Source organism: Podarcis cretensis (genome assembly GCF_951804945.1).
Source record: "Podarcis cretensis genome assembly, chromosome: 8".
Taxonomy (NCBI): domain Eukaryota; kingdom Metazoa; phylum Chordata; class Lepidosauria; order Squamata; family Lacertidae; genus Podarcis; species Podarcis cretensis.
Window position 1 is genome coordinate 69,504,121 of NC_137177.1, and position 24,857 is coordinate 69,528,977.

A 24,857-nucleotide genomic window follows, 5' to 3' on the forward strand; every position below is an offset into this window, starting at 1 on the left:
GGGGTCAGACTGTGCCTTGGCCAAAGGCCTGGTGGAACAGCTCCGTCTTGCAGGCCCTGCGGAAAGTTGTCAAGTCCCTCAGGGCCCTGGTCTCTTTTGTGACAAAGCGTTCCACCAGATTGGGGCCACAGCCGAAAAAGCCCTGGCTCTGATTGAAGCCAGCCTAACCTCCCTGTGGCCTGGGATCTCCAAGATGTTATTTGAAGACTGTAAGGTCCTCCATGGGACATACCAAGAGAGGTGGTCCTGTAGGTACGAGGGTCCTAGGCCATATATTTAAAGGTTAAAACCAGCACCTTAAACCTGATCCTGTACTCCACCAGGAGCCAGTGCAGCTGGTATAGCACCGGGTGAATGTGATCCCGCAGCAAGGACCCCGTAAGGAGTCTCGCCGTGGCATTCTGCACCCGCTAGAGTTTCTGGGTCAGTCTCAAGGGCAGCCCCACATAGAGTGATGACCCTTGGTCTATAGTTTCTTCCCAGATCTACACACAGAGGCCCGGAATTGAACCTTGGATTGTCTGCATGGAAAGTGTTTGCTCTTTTCACTGAGCGACAGCCCTTCCCAGAGCTGCGAGGCAGGGAGCCAACCTGGAATTCATGGTCACCATCCAAAGAATGTGGAGACAAGAGGAGAGAGCAGCAGCAGCATTTATTAATCCTCAGATTTAAGACTACAGGACTGCAGTATTAAAATTTATAAACTTCCATTCTTCCCCCCCCCCTCCCAAAAGGCAGTTGATACTTTCCAGTCGTCTTATATACCTGGTGTTATTTCCTGGTCAGAGTCCATTTTCTGCTTAAGGCCAACAGAGGGGAACTTTTGTGTGTGCGCGTACGTGTGTGTGCAATAACATCACTTTCCTCTGCAAATGTCCCACTATAAAAGGAGGCATTATTGTTTAAACATCAACACTGCCTTATAAAGGGAACATCACAAAATGCAAGAAAAGTTACGCAGATGATTAAAAAAACAACACAAGTCTCCTGTTTCCCTTAAACTGGAGATTCTGGCTCCCTGCAGGGATCACTGCAGTACACACACACACAACCTCACCAGAATTATTTTATAGAGCAAACACCCTAGGTATCATTATTTTGCTGGAGCCCCCTACCCTTTGCCCTTCCAAACCATGAACCCAAATAATTCTGGAGCCAGCAGCACACAAAAGCACTGAATGGTGGAAAGGAACATGCCCCACCCTCGTCGCCAGGCCCCATCCTGACTCTGCCATAACCCAGCTTAGTGCAGGTCACTCACAGCACCTGTAACAAAAAATAAAAATGAGCCTTAAAGTGTTCCAGGTGTCCTCATCATCACCTCCACAGGAAAAGCATTGTTTCAAAATGCTCAGAATCAGTGCAATAGAAAACTCAATATAACTTTTCCTTTAATTTCTTTACATGAGATAGACCATTATACACCCTCACAACACCCTGTGCACTTTCTTATTTACACCAAACACAGTTGTACATACATACATATATATATATTTATATATATATATATATATCTGTAGAGGTATATATACACACAGAGAGAGTAAGAAAATACAGGGCTTCCCCTAAAACTAAATGTATGTCAAATACATCTTTGATCTTGTAGTTCCCCCATGGCGAGACTCTCTCTTGTTTCCAGGGCCTTGGCTTCCTAGGCTCTCAGAACACACTTTCTAACACCCAAACGCTGGTCCTGCTCTTTTCCACCAAGCGCGGAGGCGACTTCTTCACGAGGTTTCGTCAGGGTCAGGAGTCCAGCTCGAGTTGATCTGGGTGCTCGCTGGATCTCAACATAAGCTGTTGTTCATAGAAAAGGCTCTTTGCATAGTTGATTTCTTGAGACAGCTTCACCGCGTGGGCTTCAGACGTCACATGGACCTGCACAAAACAAATCACATTTCTCATGTCAACAGAGAACGGAAGCTATGCTTTGGAAGTAGCCTGCCGCTCCCCTCCCCTTGCTGGGTAAAAATGACAAAAATACACAGCTAGTGGTGACTAAGCTTAGGATTCCACCGTGAAGAAGAAATCTTAAAATACTGCTGGTTGTACACCACCCATGTCTTCATTTGTGCTTAATGGTGGCTGGAGACAGCAGATGGCGTTGGGGTGAACCCCTCTATCTGGAACAGTGGTAGGCAGACCAGGCTGGTGAGATCAACTTGAAGTTTTAAACTAGAATCCTGAGATTAATTATTCCCCTCCAAGAGGCTTGTCTGGTGCCCAAGTTATGGTTCTTTCAGTGCCAGGTGAAAATTTCAATTCCCCACCCCGGCCTTTGAATTTCAGCCGTCTACTTGGCACTTTTAAATCTGGACACAGATTGCTCTCTCTTTTTGCTGTTTCTTTAGGTTGGTTTTTTAATATTTATTTTATTCTAGCTGCTTGTTCTGCTGCTTGGGTCACATTTTATGCTGGTTCTGAGTTCATGATGTTTGTACCAAGGCGACTTATTGACTGCATTGTTATTTGTGCATTCACTGTTTTTTATGGACTGCTCACAGAGGGCTTGGGTGATTTTCAGGGCGCTTCTGTCTGTCTATAAACAGCAGAGATGCAAGCGGAAAGTAAATGAACCAATATCCTTACCATGGGCTTCTGATGAGATGGGCCAGGTATCGACACCCCACTGCTTGAATTGACAGCTTTCTTTGTCAGCTGCACATAGACTTTCCCGTGGTCCTTTGAGATAAGGCAATGGTAGAGATCGTCATACTTGACCTCCAGGAAGACGGCTTCTCGGTCCATCGTGTCGCCACTCTTCAGGAAATAAACCGTTTTGGAGGAAATGATAACGCAATAACTGTCTATGTTCTCTGCTGCAATGAAGCTGCAAAAGAAAGAAAGAAAAATCAAATCAAATCAAATCAGGAAGTCAGTGTCTCACTTGCTAGATGTTCATGTTTCAAACATCTGCTATCAAATGAGTTTGCTGCTAGAAGAATTCCAGACAGCACACTGGCTACCGAGATGGATTTTAATCTCACGCAAAACCATCACAGGACAGAAGACGAGGCAGAGAGGCAAGATGTGGCTTGAGAATCATTATCTGCCTGAACTAGAATAAATCGTCCTTGGGTCCAGTCCCAACTTGTATGCAGCTTGTGTCTGGCACTTGGGAAATCATTTATAATGATTGACAATAATGCAACGTACATCCTGAATCCAACACTGAGTCAGCTGCTTCTACCAATGAATTATGTCCCCCTGTTGCACTTTTAGGTTCCTACATTGTTAAGGTTGGGTGGGGGGCTGCCTTTCCTATGGCCTTCTGTATCTGAAGTTTATTTTGACCAGGAGTGCTAGGATGTTTTATCTCCTCGTATATACACTGGGGCAGAGTCACGTGGAACCCGGAAAGATGTTCATCTTTTATGATTTCCCTCTGAGGCAGAAAACGACCACTTTCTGAATGCATTTTATTTCCAGGCTCTCTTTCCTTACACGCTTGGAAGCAAGTTTCCCGAGTTTGAAAGGGCTCCTTTCCAAGAATGTTTGTGCAGATGATCGCCATGATCAGAAGCCTAGCTGCAATCCTACGCACAGCTAACCTGTGGTGAGTATTGCTGAAAACAATGGGATTTACTTCCAAGTAAACTATGCATTAGATCTGAGGGCACAGTCTCACTTGCGGCGACACATTTCCGGACGGACTTTTGTTTCGCCTTTGCCCTTATTGGAGAAGGAAAAAAATTATTGTGTGGAGGAACCTGAAGGTAAAAACGTTCTCACCTATCCCCACATTTTAAACAACGTACTCTCCACAGAGGTGGCATTACCACAGATTCAGCGAGACTCCCAGGAGTTTGGGAAGAGCGTGATTGTGGCTTTAGAAAACTGCCTTCCCTGAAGGTGCTGTTCCTGAGCTACAGGATCCAGCTACATAGAGTCACCTGAACTCAGCAGGGGAATTCCCAGTTTTGTGGCCATGCCTGGACTGGTAAGATATAGGACATGCTCCTAGGGCAAGCTGTTTGCGATTCAACTCTGAATACTGCTACTCCTTCTGGAGACTAGGTGTTTCAGGCATGCAAGAGAGAAAACTTCCTGTGGTTGCTTATCACTCTGAAACAAACAACAGCTGAACATCCATTCACAGTTGGGGCTGCAAACAACTTCAGGCCTGACTTCCGCTACTCTGCCTGCAGTTATATAGAGAGGTATAGAAGAGGGAGAGCCATGTACCTTGTCTACAGGGAAGCCTTATAATAAGGAAGCTTTGAAATCAGACTGTGGGGTGGCTCACTCAAGGCCTTTTAGAGACCAGCAGGTGGCCTGGGACAATATGCCTGGCATATGGTAGCGTTTGAAGTCGGGGGCTGTTTAAAAAGCACTTTCCTCTGGCATTAGCTGTAACTAGCCAAGTGCAGAAAACAAAACAAAGAACATGGCCACCCCTTGGTCTCCATAAAAACAAACAAACAAGCAAACACCCAAACACCGCGAACTCCCCTGTTACAAGGAAATCTTTTGTCAGCTGCGCTAAAATAGGCAATTGGGTGCAACGTGGGCAGGGAGTCCTGTAAGCACAAGAGGAGCCTTGGCAATGTTATTGGCTGGAATATCCGTAGCAAGAGCTCTGTTTTGTTCTAAGCTTGAGTCACACATCATTGTTCATTTTCGCTTGCTGACACATGCCTTTCCCCTCTCCAGGATCAACTGACAAACCTTCTGGTGACCCCTGAAGGCTGTTGTGCTGCTCCAAAACCCCACCCTCCCCAAAGCCCTACATTTTGGCAATTAAAAAAACCAAAAAAACCCAGCAACAACTGCAGCGGCAGCATCGACAACATAGCAATGCAAGCAACAACCTTCTAAATAAAATTAAAACCAAAACTAAAACAACAGATCTACAGAACAAAGTGGAAGCCGATAATGTCTCTGGAGAACTTATGGCTCTACACTCTTGCAGCACCCCTCCAAACCTCCCCCCTCCTTTTTTTTTTTTTTACATAAGGAACTAATTTAATTACACAACCTTTTCCAGAAGTGAAACAGTGGGCCTAGCTGAGGGGGGGGGGGAATGGAAACATTTAGCAAGAACAGTAAAGCAAGGCATTAGATCCCTCCATTTTATGGATTTAACTCTGGAGAAAATATGCAATCGTTTGGGTCTATATATATATATATATATATATATATATATATATATATATACACACATACATATGCAATATATGTATGTATATATATCACAAGTGAGGAGTGGATGGCCGTTGGGGGCGGGGGAGAGGAATACACACATCAGAGTTTGTACTGGGCTTCCCACAAACGGGTGTTGGCTTTGTTACGGAGATACCAGAGGGAAATGCTCTGGCGAATGAGCCATCTGTATGGCTCAGAAGGCTCTGGCTGACAGTCCAATTAATTATCTTGTCTGGTGGGGGGACAAAATGAAAATTATGGCTGATAACAACAACAAGCTTGGGAAAGGCCACAGGTCAGTGGCAGAGCACCTAACAGGCATGCAAAAAGGTGCCAGGCCCAACCTCTGGCATCTATCTCTAGGTAGCTGTGGAAGAGATTCATGCCAGACAGTGCAGACAACTATGAGCAAGTTGGACCGATTCAGCCATGGAACCTGCTTGGTGATCCCCAGTCACAGGAACATAGAAAGCTGCCTTAGACCAATGGTCCGTTTGGTTCAGTATCTGCTACAGTTAAGAGTAGGTGACGTGTTGCCTTCCAGATGTTTCTGGAGTTCAGCTCTGAGCACAGGCCATGCTGGCTGCAGCTGATGGGAGTTGGAAGTCCAACCTCTCAGGGTTGTTTGTGAGATCCTTGAAAAAATGAACAGATATAAGAATAATCTGAGCAGCATTCCGCCTCCTACGAACTTATTCTCTACTGGTAGTGACAAAAAGGAGTGTGTTTTGATACCTTCTGTCCACTACAGCCTTGCAATGTAACCACAGAATGAGCAGGAACTTGGCTAACGGAAAAGGCTTTTCCAATTTTGTGCGTAACTTAATGGAACGATGTGCAATCACATTTCCAGGGATTTGTGGCTCACTCAGGTGTGTGTGTGTGTGTGTGTAGTTTCTTCTCTATGCTTTCATCCCACAGAAGACCACAATTTAAGGGCACAAATTGAGATGCATTAAAAAGGAGAGGACAGATGCTCCATTTTTTGTACGTTCAGTTGCAAAGCGATGCTCAGTCTCTTACAGGCCCTTCCTTCCTGTTTACTGCCTTTCAGCTCAAAACCTTTAAGCGGACGCTGCAATGAAAAGAGGCTTACATTTATACCCCACCTCTTAGTTTGTCTACAGCCAGATTTTATTTTATTTTATTTTATTTTTTTAAAAATATTCTTTTTTATTAACTTTCATTTTATAATGAACTGGATAAGGCATGTGCGGTGGTGGGGCAAGGAGTACAATAACAGAATCCTGTTTTGGTTTTTAAAAATCTGTTTTCATCTCAGGAAACGAGGGGCAACAATAATGTGCTAGCAGGCAAAGCTGTTGCAACAAGGGGGTGATGCAACCCACATGGGAATTTCCTAACGCCGGTGGGAATCGCACGAGAGCAAATGAAAACTGCGTTGCAGCGAGCTGCCTCTTGGTCTGCAAACCACGAGAAGGCATTTAAAGAGAATGTGGGGAGCAAAGGGACAAACTGCTTTGGTGCTTACAACTCATCCTGAATGTTCTCCGTCAGCTTGCACAGCACCTCTTGCCCTTCTGCCTGACTCTCCAAGTATCGAGGAAGGAGTCCTTGTGGGCCCCTGCAGCACCGCGGCTTCCTCACTCTTTCCGCTTGCGTCCTGTCAATCATAAACAAGACAGGCAATGTTATTCTTATTGTTTCAATCATAATTTCATTTGCAAGTCAGTCAAATCCAATTTGCTGGAAAAACAACAACCCATTAGTCACCACGAAAATGCCATAATACGGAATGGCACTGAGATACGTTTCAGCATAAGTGGCCCCCAGCATACTGAAAATTTGCCTAATCCACTGGGCTGCCAAGGCCAACGTAGAAACATTGCATATAGCGTGTTTGTTCCCATCCATCAGCAAACAACCCAATTTCTACCTACTATTCAGTAAGGAAACTCTCTGAAGAATTCTCTTGGGAACTCTTATCCCTAGGAGAATTATATAGTACATAAACAAGCAGAATTTCCCACCCACCCCCTGGTGGTGATTAGAACAACAATCTACAGGTGACTTATTAGTCACTTTACACCAGTGATGGCCATACTTAGCCCTCCAGCTGTTTCGGGACTACAATTCCCATCACCCCAGACCACCGGTCCTGTTAGCTAGGGATGATGGGAGTTGTAGTCCTGAAACAGCTGGAGGGCCAAGTTTGGCCATCACTGCTTTACACAGAAGTATCAATGCAGCTTACAAAATAAAAAAACACTGTATTTTGGGCAACACACGGCAGGGCAGAGTCTCAAACAAAGATGCTCTTTCCCAAGCCCACATTCCCAGCAGGCTGACACTCCTGTCTCAGTGATGTCTATGCTGGCTTGGTCATGACCACAGAATGGAAGATGGCAGGATCCTTCTACGGCAGCGGTTCTCAACCTGTGGGTCCCCAGATATTATTGGACTACAACTCCCCTCATCCCTGAGCTCTGGCCCTGCTAGCTAGGGGTGATGGGAGTTGTAGTTCAACAACATCTGGGGACCCACAGGTTGAGAAAGGCTGGTCTACAGGGAGCTGGCTTCAGGCACCAGGCCTGTTAGCAGACCAACTCTGTGTTACAAGGGCGCCTGCAAACATGACATGACAGTTGGCGAGATCCACCCGGCCGCGTGGCGATCCTTTGCAGACAACCACAGTGCATCCATAGCAGTGACCAGTGGAGGAATGACCGCCGGGAGGAGCGCAGAGAGAAGAAATGCCATGGTGCATCTGCAGCAGCACAACCAGTTGCAACAAAATAATGTCTCTCCAGTATTGGTCTCTCCAGCCACAGCAGACACTGTAACCTTCCAAGAGTTTGACCTCATCCTCAAAGGCACACTCCTCCATTGTCTCCCGAGACAGACAGATACCCACAACAATACAATACAGACATGGTAAAGCCAATAAAAAGGTCATCAAAGCTCGAATGAATATCTGCTAGGCTCCTTGCAACAGCACCTGGTCTACCCTCCCAGCTGACCCGTCCCTTGCAAGTGGAGATCATAGATGCACATATACAATAGTCTTCTGCGTATGGTTTGCCTCCATACCCAGAGTAGACCCATTTAAATCAATGAACCTAAGACAGCCACATCTGTTAAGTTAAACAGATCTACACTGAGTAGGAATAACATTGGAGCCAACCCTATGTAATTAACTTGCAAACTGAGGCAGCAATCTCTGTAGGTGCTCCGGACCATAAACAGAGTCCTGTAAAGAAGGTCATTCTTACTCCCATTTTGCAGATGGGCAGCCAAGGCAGGAATTCGACCAAGGCCTCTGTGAGGAACACAGGAAAGCAAATCAGGCAGGCAGAAGCTCCAGCTCTCAACCCTGCACAGAGCATGCAGCAGGACCATGCTGTCTTGAATCAACAGCACATTTCGGGTAAGTCAAAACATTTATTATTTGTTTTAGATGTTTGCATACCGCCCTTTATCCTATTAGGGATTTCAGACTGGTGTACTGCCAACTTTATCACAGTTCAAGTACAACAATGAAACAGATAACATCCCTGAAGTGAGTTGAAATGAAATAGGTGAGTAAGAGTGTGAGTTTTCTGACTTTGCATCAAAGATTATAGTGAAGATGCTGGAAGTGTCCCTTTATGGAGGACATTCCATTAGTTGGGGCGTCACTCCTAAGAAAACCCTTTCCTTCATTAAGTTGTGCAGCTCTTATAACGAAGGCATAGGGAGAACTTCAGCAGAAGGTAATAAAACCCAAGGAAAGTGAGGAAACATCCTCCTTGTTTTAAGGACCAGAGGGCACAGAATGCTACCTTATACCTTGGGTTCATCCAACTCCATATTGTCTACATTAGGGTTTCCCAAACTTGGGTCTCTAGCTGTTTTTGGACTACAATTCCCATCATCCCTGATCCTGCTAGCTAGGGATGATGGGAGTTGTAGTCCCAAAACAGCTGGGGACCCAAGTTTGGGAAACCCTGGGACTTTATTGGGCCTATCTGGAGGTGCAAGGGATTGAATTTAATAATTTCTGCATGCATAAATGCTCCACCACCGAGCTACAGCCCCTTTCTTGAAGTGTCCAGGATTTGATGTCTCGAATTAAGTCTGAGCTTGTCCTGGAGGATGGCATCGGGGGCAAAGCAACATTCCTCTGACCAACTTTATCTTCTTTAAAGAGCCCCACTTCACACACTGAGAATCTCTGGCTCTGACCACACATTCCTCCATCTTCACTCCACAATCCTAACCCAAGTGTCTTGTGCAAGGTATTTCAGATTTTATCATAAAGACCAGAGACTGTATCACTTCCTTGCACATCATCATTCTCTGCTCTTGTTTAGAGACACTGCCTTGATGTCCGGAACGGAGAAAGAGGGTTCCTTGCTTGTAGATGCCATTTTGGGTGTTGCCCCCTCCCCGGTAGGGGCTGTGCTCAGTGTATTCTGCTTTCTTTTCAACCTTGACAGAGCTCAACAATCTGAATGCTGTGGGGCAGGCAGATCCAGGCAACCACTGGGGTATCTTCACACCAAGTCACCCACCTTGGACTTAACACTCCCTAGATTTCATGCAGAAGTTTGTGGGTGCCTAGAGCTGCTTTATTTTTCTGCGCTACCTTCCGCCAGCATGGAGCAACCCAGGGGCTGTTCCTACGTGACTCTACAACCACGCTCGTTGCGCAATTCGTGCTCCCCAGTTCCCCCCCCCCTACAGACTGAACTGCTGCTGCTGTTGCACGTTTGATCTAGAAATAGATGAACAAATCATGCACTGTAACTGGAGGTGTTTTTCTTCTTCTTCTTCTTCCCTGCTTAAGCCTCTTGGCAAAGTACAGAAGACTGACTGGCTTCTTGCAGATGTTTTCTCCAGAGGCTAGTTTCCTCCTCTCATACCTCGGCAGCCCCCATCCCCTTTAGCAACATGGGTCCTGGCTAAGGAGCACACAGGCCTTCTTTCATCAAACATGCGTTCCCCACCCCCTTAAAAAAAAAAAAAGGCTCCATTTACGGGACAATAGTGCTATTTGCACGTCTTCTTCAAGAGTGCCACTTTGCTAAATAAAAAACGTGGCACTAATCTCAAAGGTAAGAGTTATGAACTCTATTACCACCACCGCTGTTCTTCTGTAGCTGTTCCCCCCTACTCTGTCTCTTGGCTTTTCTTTCTTTCTTGCAAGTCTCTTCTATCATATGTGCATAGATGCATTAACAAAGGGGCCAGACGTATTGTCCCCGAAAGCCAGTAAAATCCTGTGACTTGGGAAAACAGAATTCAGCAGCCTACATAAATTATCCAAATTAAAAACAAAAAGAAAAAGTGATTTTCTTGTTGTGCATCATTTGTACCGGGAGTCAAGGGGGGCAGGCGGCGGCTGAAGCACTGCCCCCTGGGAATCTAAGGCAAGGGGTTGCATCTGATACTCAAGAGTAGCCCCACTGAAGTTAATGTCTGTGACTAACTTGTGTCCTTTTAATTTCAATGGGTTTACTTGGCTGGTTGCAACAGTCCTGCTTCACACATGCCACATGACGCTCTAAACAGAGTAGGCTATAATTATAATTATTTGTCACTTGTTGTTCAACGGAGGGGGACACAGCTCTTACGAAAACCTTTCCTCCCAGCTTGGGAAGATCTATTTGCATTGGGCAAAAGACTTTCACCTGTCCCACCCAAGCAATGACCAAAGGCACCTCCATTCAAAAGATACCATGATTCCTGCTTCCTTGCTACTCTTTCATTCTGCGATGCTCAACCTGGTAATGATGATGATGATGATGATAAAAATCTAATCATGATGGTAAGAAGGTCAACTGCCTTCTAAATTATGTCCTGCTGGTGCTAACATGAATTACATTAATTGGTGCAGGCCATCAGTGTTTTGGCAAACTGGTCTGTTTGGTCTGGACAGCAAGCAACATTCCACACTACTCAATTTCCTTTTTTTTCTTTAATCCTACGATTCGTTCCACTGTCTCAAGTTACATTCTGTAAATAACAAGCCACACAGTGATGAAATCCAAAAAGCCGAAGATCCGAAAAAGCAGAATGAATGGCGGTTCTGCGCTCACATCTGTGTTACATTAAACTCAACTCTCAACACTCAACACATTTGCTGATTCGCTTTTAATAGGCACACAAAAGCCAACACAAAGCAGAAATGCCCTCGTGTCTACCCATCACAGCAGGGAAGAGCGTCGCTGAATGGAGGCATGGAGAGGCCGAGGACGGCGTCCCCAGGAGGCTGAGCGGCACGGGACAGAGCGCCACTGTTCAAGACCACGTTTGGCACCCGGGCGGCTATTGATCAGGCTATCTATCCATGGCCAGTACCCCTGATGGTTATGTTCCACCTCTACTGTCAAGAGGCAGCGTGCTTCTCAGTACCAGTTTGCTGGAAACGGCAAGGGGGTGGAGAGTGCTGCTATGTTCTGGTCCTGCTTGTGGGCTTCCCACTGGGGCACCTCGTCAGCCACTGTGAGAACCGATACTGGACTAGAAGGTCCACTGGCTTGACACATCAGGTTGTCCTTAAAGGTAAAGGGACCCCTGACCATTAGGTCCAGTCGTGGCCAACTCTGGGGTTGCGGCGCTCATCTCGCTTTATTGGCCGAAGGAGCCGGCGTACAGCTTCCGGGTCATGTGGCCAGCATGACTAAGCTGCTTCTGGCAAACCAGAGCAGCACAAGGAAACTGCCGGAGTGGTATCTACTTGCACTTCAACGTGCTTTCGAACTGCTAGGTTGGCAGTAGCAGAGACAAGCAACGGGAGCTCACCCCGTTGCGAGGATTCGAATTGCGACCTTCTGATTGGCAACTCCTAGGCTCTGTGGTTTAACCCACAGTGCCACCTGCGTCCCTTTCCATCCAAATTCCTTTTCAGTCACTGGTTCCCAATGACCGAGAAAACTCTGGCTGCTGATACGTTATCGGGCAAAGTTTGAGGTTCCTGTGTTCATTTAAGGACTGGCCGATTCCTTATATCCCTGCTTGATCCTGGGTATCTTCAGGGGAGTTGCTGTTAGTGGCTGCCCATAGCTCAGATGCACAGCTTGTATCCATCAGAACTTGCTCTTTGCAGCCTCTGTGGCTGCTGCTAGAAGGATCTGCCACCCACTTACTCCCCCAAAGGCGAGTGAGCGCAGTCCAACTTTTTTTATTTTAACCATCTACACGATCCAAAGCATATTGGGATAATATAGGAGTTTTAAACTTGGATAATGAAAACTTTGTAGATGAATTCTGTGGATAAATATTGAAACGCTTAATCCCATTGTCACACTCACCCAGTCTTAAGATGCAGTCCTATGCTTTTTTTGCTTCAACAGGATCTGGTGGGTATGTGCTTGTCCAAGAAGGAAGGAAGGAAGGAAGGAAGGAAGGGAGGAAGGGAGGGAGGGAGGGAGGGAGGGAGGGCATGGCAGCTGGAACCATGATAGATACTGGCTGTAATTTTAAAGAACTGTTTATGTCTGGAAAGATGTGTATGAGCTTGCTTTCCCCTTCTCCCTCCCACTCCTTTTTTCTCGTGTGTCATGTCTTTTTAAAACTGTGAGCCTGTGAGGCAGGGACTGGTTTTTGTAAGCGGCTCCAAGAGACCTTTTGGCTAATGGGCAGGGTATAAAATGAATAGCAGAATCCGTGAACAACTAAGATGGCCTTCCTTTTGGATTGTGGCTTTTCTCTGAAGCCTAGTAATGGACCACCAGAATACAGCTCTACAGAAGCTGCTGGAAAGGTACAGATGGCTATATGCAAGGAAGAAAGCAAAGCTCTTTAATAACCGTGATCACAGTTGCTTTTCCAGTGTGGTGGTGTGTTATGTGGCTCCAAAGGAAGGTGCTACACGCAGAAACAGGCGAATGCTTTTAACCCTGCCTACGATGGGGGGCAAAGGGTGGCTGGCTGGGAAAATACCTCCATTTATGATATGCACAAAGAAAACCTGTTTTTCTGGTAGGAAGCCTGTAAGTCCTGTTTGTAACTAAGAAGAGAAAACACTACTTTAGAAGAAAACAGGAACCTGCCCCGGAGCCAGAGGGGAGAAACACCACAATGCCTTTAGATTAGACAATCTGGTGCCCTCCAGGGGTTACTGGACTACAACTGCCATCCCTAAGAACTGGAATGAGAGTTGGAGTCTAGCAACATCCAGGAAGGCCACAGGTTCCCTAGTCCTGGGTTTTAGTGGTTGTTATTTATGATGGGTATGTCAATTTCAAAGCACTTTGTGGACCTAGGTAAGGTAAAGGGGACCCCTGACCATTAGGTCCAGTCGTAGCCGACTCTGGGGTTGCGGCGCTCATCTTTCTTTATTGGCCGAGGGAGCCGGTATACAGCTTCCAGGTCATGTGGCCAGCATGACTAAGCTGCTTCTGGCGAACCAGAGCAGCGCACGGAAACTTGTGGACCTACCTCAATAGAAAAACAAAGCTACGACTCCCCATTGATCCAGACAATTCTGGAAAGTAGCTGGCACACGTAATGAATGTTTTTCTACCTAATTGTTAGGAGGAACTATCACGCTTGTTGTGTGCTGCAGTAATGTCAAACGAAAGCTTTTATTTAGCCAAAATTAGATTTCCACATGGCTTTCTTTAAAACGCAACTATACACACTGGCCTGGAGATGGAGAAAAGGTTTCGGTGGCTAGAAATTTGCGACAGAGTTGGAAATACTGGGTTTTGCCTTGGCTAAGCTTGCGGCAACAGGAGACCAGCAAGTCATTTGCAAGGAAGGTCTAGCTCAGAGGTGAGACACATATACAGAAGGCTCTAGGTTAAATCTCTGAAATCTCCAGATAAGAGGATTTGGGGAAATGATTCCACCTAAAATGCTGGAGGGTCTCTACTAGTCTGTAACAACAACAACAACAACAACAACAACAACAACAACAACATTTCTATACCACTTTACATTTTGAAGAATCTCAAAGCTGTTTGCAACACATTAAAACATCAAATAAAAATGATCCAAAACAATTAGCAAAGACAGTCAAATGCAAAGCATACATTCAAAGCAACATAATTACCAGGAAACTAAAATATTATCTTAAAGAATTCAAAACAAAACATCACAAAGGAGGTCAGCTACAGAATGCGCATTTAATGCAGCAAAGCTAACAATAAAATAAAATAATAAAATAAAATAAAATGAGCTAAATGGACCCAATGTGTGCTTTGCCGTAAGGAAAGGGTGGGAACCTCTGATCTGTGGGCCGAATTATGATCCAACTTGGCCTGCCACACCGCTTTTTACCCAAGCATGCCCCCCTTCCCCACACCAGACATCATATGGGATGGAGACACAGTGGCTAATGCACAATGGAGACCCTTAAAGTGTGTTCCACACAGTGCACTGGCAAAGAAGGCTTTGCTACTGAATTCCTCACGGAGAACTCTGTAGCCAGCCGATCCTTGAAGGGTCTCACCAGGCTCCTTACAACCCCCCACTGCTCCTTGCAAAGGGCCTTGCTTGGTGCTTTGAGGCTCAGAGACTCAGCTGGCTGCCAGCACTTCAAAGCACTGTGCAGGGCTCTTTGTGGCCACTGCTGGGACTTCAAAGCACCCCGTCACCCGATGTCACTGTGACACCAGGTAACTGAGAGGTGGGCAACCCCACACAGGGGTTCAATTTGGCCCCTGAGAGATAAGGATTTGGCTGGCTGGCCTTAGGAACTGATGCTAATTAGCTGGTTAGTATTGTCGCTGGAGGGATACTTCTCCCCCCTGCACCCGCCGAGTACAATGTGTATATTAGTAAACAAGCAGATATTTCGCACTGCCATGAGCTGCAAATGCTATCTCCTCACAAGAAAGGGACTGCTTGCAGCAACTGGCCTTGGAACGTCCTACTACTTGGGGAAGGAGGGAGCTGTGAAAAACTGGTAAAAGAGTGTGTGTGTGCATTAAAGGTAAAGGGTAAAGGGACCCCTGACCATTAGGTCCAGTCGTGGCCGACTCTGGGGCTGCGGCGCTCATCTCGCTTTATTGGCCGAGGGAGACGGCAGACAGCTTCCGGGTCATGTGGCCAGCATGACTAAGCCGCTTCTGGCGAACCAGAGCAGCGCACGGAAACGCCGTTTACCTTCCTGCCGGAGCGGTACCTATTTATCTACTTGCACTTTGACGTGCTTTCGAACTGCTAGGTTGGCAGGAGGTGTGTACATTAAGTAGCCACAAAATGATAATGAGCATCCGGGACTGAGTTCAAGACTACAACAGCGAGAGAGAACCCCAATTTAAGAGCATACAGACATCTGTAAAGCAAAGGAGATTGAAGAAACCCTTCAAAAATGAATCTGGAAAATCAGACACCTCCACAAACTGTGTCTTTTTGAACCCTGCCTTTCTAAACTCAATCTCCAGAAGACGCCCCTCCCCGATGTAAATTCCCCACATAGGCCTCTCTGCAAAAATGTCAAATTTAGTGACAAGTGGAAAAAGTGTGTGTGTCGGGAGGGGTGGGAACCTGCACTGTTTTATGCAAGTACTGTGTTTTTAAGCAAATTCAAATCTGCAGCCCCTCTCACATCTGACTCATCACCAATATCGGAACACCATGTCGTAATTAGGTTCACAAGCTTTACTGGGAAAGAAAGGGCCAGATTCAGAGAGTCGAGCTCCCGTCTGCAGTTCCAACTTCATTCCTGTCAGACCTACACAGCTAACCCAAGAAACAAGGGGAAATTATGCACGCCCCAGAACTTCCTGCAAGGGTGCAGGGTGCTCGTCCCAAGGCCCGTTCCTGATGCACAATGACAAACATCCAAACCACGGATGGCCCCTTCTCTAGAGCGCCAAACTGGGGCAGGGGATGGGAGGCATCAATCCGGCATTGTTCCCTGAAGTCAGCTTCGCTTTACGAACCAGACTCGGAAGTAAAAACAATTGCACGTTTACTCTCCCCCCCCCTTTCCTTTTTAAAAAAGGCAACGTAGCTGTTCCTTAGCAGGAGCCCGTATACATTACATGCAGTGTGAGAGGGTTAAATAGGACAGCCTCAACTCCTTCTAAACTTTTGCCCTTTGGATATGTACTCATTGGCTGCCGTACAAAACTCGAGCAGTATTACACGCCTTAACGATATGGTTCAACTGTCGGTCAGGCCCGGGGCCTGGCATCGCGCCAGACCGCAATCAATGGGACGCAAACCTCCTCCCCGCCCCCACCCCCTTTTCAGATCATCACGAAGGTTCAGATTATCTCCTCCCCCCCCCCTTTTTTTGTCATGCTGGCTAAATTTATGGAGCAGAACCCCGAAGCTGCATTCCTCGGCTTGGGCCGGCCCACGCGGGCCTCCCTTTGTTTGGTACTGTAAGCGAGACGTGCTTTGGAGAACTGCAGAGTTGTTAGTTCAGGCACTGACTGTTTGCTCATGACTGAAATGAAGAGAGTTCAGGGGAAGGGCAAAAGGACAGCTCAAGTGTAAACTCTGTCCCAGCAGGCCCCGGGCTCCAGCACCACCGAGGCTCACGGCTCGGCAGCAAGCACAACACACACACACACCACTCCCCGCGACAAAAGGCCAAATCTCAGGCGGCACGCACCGCCAACCTTCCACAACACGGCATACCTGGAGGGAAACGGCGGCAGTGTCCGCAAGGAAGTGCTGGGACCCGGCTGCACGCTGGTATCCGGCTACTTTGGGAGCGGAAGCCAAAAATACAGGAAAAGTGTCAATGCTCTCAGGTGAACCAGCGGATGTTGAAAAAATGATGACCGTGTTTTAAATGGAGGGTGGTGGGTGCGCTTCTTTCCCTGCCCATTCTAAACCACAACTACCTCTCCAGGTTGATGAGGTTGAGGGATGGCCAGAAAGTGGATCAAGTTTACCCACTGAGCTTCATGGCTCCCGCTTAAACCTGGGCCTCTTGCCCTTAAAATTAACATTCAGTAGCCACCAGTAGACCATGCTTGCTCGCTTCATGCGACTGAAAACAGGTTATGTATTTAGCCTTCCCCCACATCTCTTTTTGGACGAACACCAATGGATGCCAACAAGTCACGTCTATGCCAGCTTCTACCAGTTTCTCTCTCGAGTTTTTGAAAGGCAAGATGTGACTGCATATGAACTACAGGGGGTTGGACTAAATGACCCTCAGGCTGCCTTCACAATTCTAGGATTTGTTTCTGCTGGAGGGAGATTTCCAAATATGGAGAGCGGGACTGCAGGGCAAGGGAGGGTGAGAAGAGAGGAAGGAAAGGGAAACACTTTGGAATTATCTATCCAGTGTACTTAGATGACCGTACTCCCACCGCCAACACCAAATTACTGCCAAACAGCAAGTGTCTGAGAGTCAACTGGAAAGTGAGTGTACAGGAAGGGGGAACGGAACGTAGAGAATAGAACAGAATGAAGAGGAAGAAGGAAGCTACCACCAGTTAAAAGAATTTATAGCAATTGGCTGGAGCAAGACATGTGGCTAAGGCAGGTTACTCAGGTGTGTTTATGTAGTTGCCAACTCTTCCCCCCAGCCCCATACAGAGGTTCTTGTGCCTGCTCCAAAGCACAGCTTCTCCTCTCACCATTCCACTGATGGGAAAAGCAGCATTCAGACATACGCTGCATGATGACACTGTCAACTCTCAGCTTTTCAGCACCAGTGCCACAGGGTGTTTTGCATTCCACAGGTGTGGATGGAGCCTGCAAGGCATTTGCCCGGCAACGTTTCCGAGTAGGCCTTCCCTGGATTGAGGGAAGGTTTCGCTGCGATGAGGATTTCTGGCTGAACTCTGCTTGAACCCAGAAGCATATCACTTATAACAGACACTAACAATAATGCTCTGATTACCTGCTTAAGGCAGGAGGGTTCAAAGCAAGTTCGTGTTCCATCACTCCTCCCAAACCTCGCCGCACCACTTTCAATAGTTCCTGTTCACAATGCAATGCTTAATGCGGTTCCTGTTTACAGTGTCTTTGCGCTCTCTCGCTCTCTCTTTAAAAGGTTCTCTTCATGAAAATGCCAGAGAAGGAAATCCGCTTTGTAGCACAGTTTATCGCAAGCATGCCTGCTTGTTTAACTTTGGCAGAAGCAAGCAGTCAGTAATGTGCTTTTAGTGCTATTTCGCAATGCTCACCTGTAGCATCAGGGTGCAGTGCAAAAGAGAAGGGATAAACATTAGAAAACGGCCAGAGTGAAGCTCAGTCATATCCCCCTGTCCAGCCTTGACATTTTAAAGTTGCTGCCAAATTCAACCCCGCTGCAGTGATGCTTGAGAACAGCTAAAAGGGAGGGGGGAAGGACCTGCAGCTCAGCAGCAGAGCAGAAGGCTGTTGGGTTTTAGCTTTGGGATCTCCAGTTTAAAAGGTTCTCAAGCAGCAGAGCTGAGAAGTAATTCCTGGACAGAGAACTAACTCACAGGAACATAGGTAGCTGCCTTAAACCAAGTCAGATAACTGGTCCCATTTCGCTCAGTGCTACCTGGAGGTTCTGGGGGGTTGAAGCTGCAACCTTATTCATGCAAATACTAAGCTATGGCCCTTCCATAGGAACACGGGAAGCTGCCCTACATTGCCAAACCGTTGGTACTCCTTTCTTTATATTGTCTGCACTGATTCGCAGTGGTTCTCCGGGGTTTCAGGTATGTAAATAGCAGATTCGTAGATAGATCTATAAATATACAACATGCTTTCCTTTTCTCCCTTGCCTCTGCACATATCCAGAAAGCATGCATGTAGGCTCAACTGCAGAACAGGGAGAGTGAGTAATTAATCAATCAATCAATCAATCAATCAATCAATCAATCCCCCAATCTGGCTGGGTTTCCCCAGACACCCTGGGCGGCTTACAGTGTATATAAAAACACAGTAAAACGTCAAACATTTAAAACTTCCCAATACAGGGCTGCCTTCAGAGATCTTCTAAAAGTCAGACAGTTGTTTATTTCCTTGACATCTGATGGGAGGGTGTTCCACAGGGAAGGCGACACTGCCGAGAGGGCTCTCTGCCTGGTTCCCTGTAACTTCACTTCTCGCAGTGAGGGAACCGCCTGAAGGCCCTCAGAGCTGGACCTCGGTGTCTGGGCTGAACGATGGGGGTGGAGACGTTCCTTCAGGTATACAGGGCCGAGGCCATTTGGAGCTTTAAAGGTCGGCACCAACACTTTGAATTGTGCTTGGAAGCATGTGAGTCTATATAGTTTACAAAACACCCTCCTGCAGATGCAGTCAAGCTGCACAAACACCATTTAGGGGTGCAGCGGGCTTGTTTTAGTCCACAACCTGCATAAATTCCCAGCCCCTGAAACTGCGAAACCTGTAAAAAGCCTTGTCTTGTTTTTCACCTGGCTTCACAGCTCCATAGGAGGAGATGCATTTGTCAAGCAATCTATGCCAAGCTCCTGTTGTTGCTGGAAGGGTTTGCAAAGATGGCATACAAGTACTATCACAGCCATCCGTCTGGGAACAGAAAGAAAAACTTTGCATACTAATCCAGCACAAATCTATCATCTTCAAGATCTCAGTGTGTCCAGGGCAGCTGTTTACCAGCTCCATCTGGTACATAGGCTGAGACCCTATCTGCCTGCAGACTGCCTCGCCAGAGTGGTACATGCTCTGGTTATCTCCCGCTTGGACTACTGCAATGCGCTTGAAAGACCTACATTGGCTCCCAGTATGTTTCCAAGCACATTTCAAAGTGTTGGTGCTGACCTTTAAAGCCCTAAACAGCCTCGGTCCAGTATATCTGAAGGAGCGTCTCCACCCCCATCGTTCTACCCGGACACTGAGGTCCAGCACCGAGGGCCTTCTGGCGGTTCCCTCACTGCGAGAAGCCAAGTTACAGGGAATCAGGCAGAGGGCCTTCTCGGTAGTGGCGCCCGCCCTGTGGAACGCCCTCCCACCAGATGTCAAAGAGAACAACTACCAGACTTTTAGAAGACATCTGAAGGCAGCACTGTTTAGGGAAGCTTTTAATGTTTGATGTATTACAGTATTTTAATATTTTTTGGGAAGCCGCTCAGAGTGGCTGGGGAAGCCCAGCCAGATAGGCGGGGTATAAATAATAAATTGTTGTTGTTGTTGTTGTTGTTGTTGTTGTTGTTGTTGTTGTTGTTGTTGTTGTGGCTTCCCTTGGTCTCTCATTCTGACGACTGCTTTGAAAGCATCACATGAATACTTGCATCTCAGGGCTATTTCTCGCTGCTCAAAAGGCTCTGCAAACTGCATTTTTGCCTGTGTACATGTGTGGAAAAGGGGGGATGTCGGGGGGTGGGGGGAGTAGCAATTCCCCTGCTTTCCTCTTGTTCAAAATTTCCATGTGATTATAGGAGTTCCGGGAAAGCCATCGCAGCTCACAAATGCCAAAATGGCAATGGAGGGGGGGAACAGAGAGAGAGAGAGAGGTGGTTATCCCACACCAAAAGCAAATCTACAAGGACTAAGAAATACACATCCAAGAGGCTAACTGAAAGTGATTCATGCACTCTCATAGCAATTCAAAGGGAAAGAAATGGATTTTGTTCATTTCTCAAGATCTGGTAAGAGCCTTACATAAGTGACACTCGAATGAGAAATGGATTGTTCTGGGCTTTGGAGTGCAAGGGAGTATTTAGAGTTCAGCCAACAGAAGGAAAAGACATTTGCAACACAGCTTTTTTTTTTTTTTTTTTTTTTTTGCCTTTGGCTTGCACTGGGCTGGGTTGAAGACAAGCAACAGTGAGAGCTTGGAGTATTAGCAAGACTTCAGTGGAGTGCAATTCTCCACCCAGTCTGGATGCAGAAGAAGGCACCCTCCAAACTCCCCACGTTAATTGATCTTTAGGAAAGCCTCTTGTATTTCCAAGTCCAACTGAATGTATTCCTCCCTTTTGTTTTTTAGGGACACCACTGTATTTCTTAAGTGGGTCACAAGGCGCTTTAAAAAACTGGGCAAAGTATAACACTGAACGTTCATCAGGCAAAAGGAACTGTGGCATGTGTCCCTGCCATAGGTGCCGGCTCCCTGGGTGCCCAAGCACCCACAAACTACAGTCCCAGGGCCTTGCATACTGCATGACACCCAGGGCCTTGGGCACCCACAATCGCGAGGCCAAGCTGGCACTCCTGGTCCCTGCTGAGAGTCACTTGCCCAGATTTGCTTCTTTAGAACAATTATTAAACCGCTACAGATTCTCAGAGGGCCTTTTACACGTCACAGGAATAAGGGGACAAGAAAGAGCCCCAAGCCGATCCCTTCCCAAGCCGCCTACTGGCAAACCTACCCATTCATCCCCTGCTTTCCCACACACACTATATGCAACTGCATGGGGAGGTGAGCGAGGAAAATTCATTTCACCTCTTTGCCTTTCCAAGAACACCAAGGACCACAGATCCATAACACACCCATTGTCTGTTTTAACCCGTCGCCTTCTGTTTTCCTGAGCTGAGAAACACCTCTGCAACAGCAAAGGCAGAGGAAGAGGCAATGAACTTTTTCGCCACCGTACCCTTTGTAGGGAGAAAGTGAGGGGTGAGGAGGCGAAAAGAGAGACAGAGGCAGGCAGAATAAAAGGGCTATTTCCCTTTAAACCTCCCACCTGCCTTTCAAAGTCACTAAACAGTTTGGGAGGGCAAGAGGGAGGAGAAGGGCAAAAGGGTTTCAAGGGAAAGATCTCATTTTCCTGTACTTTGTACAGAAGATCTTCTCCCGGAACTCATCTCTGGAAACCTGTTGCCAGGCCAAGCCAGGAAATCGATTCACTGCAAAATGCTTTGGATAATCCGCATGTGACTCTGCTTGGTACTGTCATCATTCCCCCCCCACCCCACCAAAAAAAGGAGATTTAACTAACCTGGGGCCGGTAAGCGTGGCTGTATCTCTCACTGCTTGGGCTGTTTCAGAGGCAAAGTCTAGAGCACCAGCCACCGGTTTGGTCACAGTTCCGACGAGTCCTTTCCCAAGGCCGGATATAAAGCCACTGACCCCCCCTTCGGTTTTTACACCTTCTACTGTCGAGGTTATGACACTTGTCAATCCACCAATGATGCCTGTCGAAGAAAATGAGTGTGCTTAGTAGCATAAGTAGCTCTAGGGTTCTAGGACAATGCTAAGAAAATTCACGGCTGCCGTAAGATTGAACACACCGGGAAGGCATGGACGTAAATTTCTTAAAAGAACAATTTGGACAGACCCTGTTTGGCTACGCTTGTAAAAATAATTGCTCTTCTAAAGCCTTTCATTCAAGGGAGCCCCGATATGCCCTTTGCACAATCTTTTTTACGAACATATGATATAATTTGATAGCCATCTTCAAATTTCTGGAGGGCTGCCACAGTGAAGATGGAGTAAGCTTGTTTTCTCCTGCTCCAGAGGGTAGGAAAAAACTAAACATAAGGAAGAACTGACAGTAAGAACTGTTCAGCAGTGGAATCCTGTATTGCCGGGTGGGGGGGAACCATATGATTCTATGTTTGTATATTACCATGAGCCAGTCCGTGAATGCCAGCTACGAGATGCTCCCCACTTGTTGCAGCGTGGTATCGAATGTATTCTCGTTCTGTTTGATGCCGGTTATCCATTGTCTTCCCCAACCCATCGGACAAAGTTCCAGTGAACTGTTAAAGACAGCAAACACACAAACATGGAACTTTCATTCAGTGGCGTAGCGTGGGGGGTGCAGGGGGGGCCGGCCGTACCGGGCGCAACATCTGGGGGTTAGGGTTAGGGATAGGGTTAGGGGGCGCAAATCCAGGGTTAGGGGGTGCAAATTACTTGCCTTGCCCCCGGTGCTGACAACCCACGCTACGCCACTGCTTTCATTAACGCTGAATGCGTGACTTGTAGTGACATTGCTGGGCTTCAGAACTGGTTGGTTCGTAAGTTAAATCTAGTAGGTTCATAGTTCCTGAAGTAGGAATAACTTTCCTAGTTGTTCAACAGTGGAACCAACTTGGAAGGTGGTAGACTCTCTTTCCTTGAAGGCTTTTAAACAGAGGTTGGATGGTCATCTGTCAGGGATCCTTTGGTGTGATTCCTGCACTGCAGGGGATTGGATCCTTGGGATCCCTTCCAAATCTACAATTCTAAGAATGCATAGCAAACCCAGACTTCAATCCACCAGACTTTATTAGCTTTGTAATTTAATCTTTTTGGGGGCCACACCATTGTAGCCACCGTTTCCCAGACTCCAGGCTTACCTGACAGTGTTACGGGCTCAGAGAAGACCTGCATTGGGCATTGCCACAAGAATGAATGGTAGCATTGAGGGCTTTTAGGGACCATGGCTTCCTCTGCAGGACTGCAGCCTAATGAGTCTTGGGAAATGAGGAACAGCTTGTGGGATGCCTTGCCACTCCTCTGTGATTCTACAATGATATTGTCGGGAGATTGATGGGGGTGAAACTTCAGAACGCGCTTGCGCACCCCCCCCCACTTTTGCTTTATTCTAAAAATAGGTTGCTTTGTTTGTTTTTGTGCTGAAGTCTACACTACACAGCTATCAGTATCATCTGAATTTGCTATGAGAGGAAGTGTTTTGGGTTACTATGTTGCAATCTGCTTTTCAGATTGATTTCAGAGAACTGCAGTACAGTACATAAATATTTCTAAACAACTAAATAAAACAACACTCTCTCCAACCACTCCACCAATTTTTTTTCAAATGACACATGCCCAGTTTCCACCTCATCTGCCTGATTAACCCTGGGAACTCCCAGAGTTTATTTCATGATGCATGCAAGAAGCGGTTCTCAGCAAAGCCGGCCTTTGTTTGGTTAAGTCTGGAATGGAGCTGCTCGGAAGCAACACACTGCGGTGCCACGCAAATGTATATGTAGCCAGAGCTAAGCCTAGAGAGATAAGAGCTGGGAGAAGATGGCTAGCCCCTTAGGTAAAGGTAAAGGGACCCCCGACCATTAGGTCCAGTCGTGACTGACTCTGGGGTTGCGGTGCTCATCTCGCTTTATTGGCCGAGGGAGCCGGCATACAGCTTCCAGGTCATGTGGCCAGAAGGACTAAGCCGCTTCTGGCGAACCAGAGCAGCGCACAGAAATGCCGTTTACCTTCCCGCCGGAGCGGTACCTATTTATCTACTTGCACTTCGATGTGCTTTCGAACTGCTAGGTTGGCAGGAGCAGGGACCGAGCAACGGGAGCTAACCCCGTTGCAGGGATTCGAACCGCTGACCTTCTGATCGGCCACCTGCATCCCTTTTGACTAGCCCCTTACAAAAAGGTAAAAACAAATGCAAAGTTAAGGATAGCAACACAAGGTTCTCAATCTGCACTGCTGGGCTCAGAGATACCAAGCAATTCTGTGATGAGTTCTAAAGCAGGCACAATGCCCAGGCAGAAGGGAATTAACTAACACAGGAAACTGCCAGATGATTGGTCCATCTAGCTCAACACTGTTGACCCTGCACTGACTGGCAGCAGCTCGCCAGGATTTCAGGCAGGGTCTTGTCCCAGCCCCACCTGGCAATGCCACTGGGCACTGCACCTGGGACCTTCTGCAGGCAAATCAGATGCTCTGCCACTAAGCTACAACCCTTCTCCAAAAAGATGCATTGCCAGCCCTTTACCTTTGGACTGCCTTGCTTCTGCAGCAGGTCGCAAGGTCAGGTTAATGTTTAAGGCAATTCTGTGCAGCTGAAACAGCACAGCAGGTTCTTCTTTTTCATTTTTTTCCAAAAAGAAAAAGCTCTGCAAACACTGTTTCTATTCTGCCCCGTCATTTCTCAACATTTTTTTTTTAAAAAAGAAGGCTCCTGACGGTTATTCACGTCCGAACAGCAATAGACAGAAACTAAATATATATCAAATAC

At 46.9% G+C, this 24,857-nt stretch overlaps 1 protein-coding gene across 11 annotated transcripts in view; it reads right to left on the reverse strand.

Annotated features, from left to right (window-relative positions):
• Positions 1-633: 633 nt before the first annotated feature.
• VPS13D (vacuolar protein sorting 13 homolog D) overlaps positions 634-24,857 on the reverse strand; it is a 121,288-nt gene continuing 97,064 nt past the window's right edge. For all 11 annotated transcript variants that reach the window (XM_079986641.1, XM_079986647.1, XM_079986638.1 and 8 more), the window contains 5 exons: positions 22,518-22,650; positions 21,888-22,083; positions 6,638-6,769; positions 2,590-2,830; positions 634-1,878 (listed from right to left, as the gene is read on the reverse strand). In XM_079986641.1, the coding sequence (XP_079842767.1) occupies positions 1,747-1,878; positions 2,590-2,830; positions 6,638-6,769; positions 21,888-22,083; positions 22,518-22,650 (834 nt within the window). In that variant the 3' untranslated portion in view covers positions 634-1,746. The remainder of the gene's footprint in view (positions 1,879-2,589; positions 2,831-6,637; positions 6,770-21,887; positions 22,084-22,517; positions 22,651-24,857) is intronic.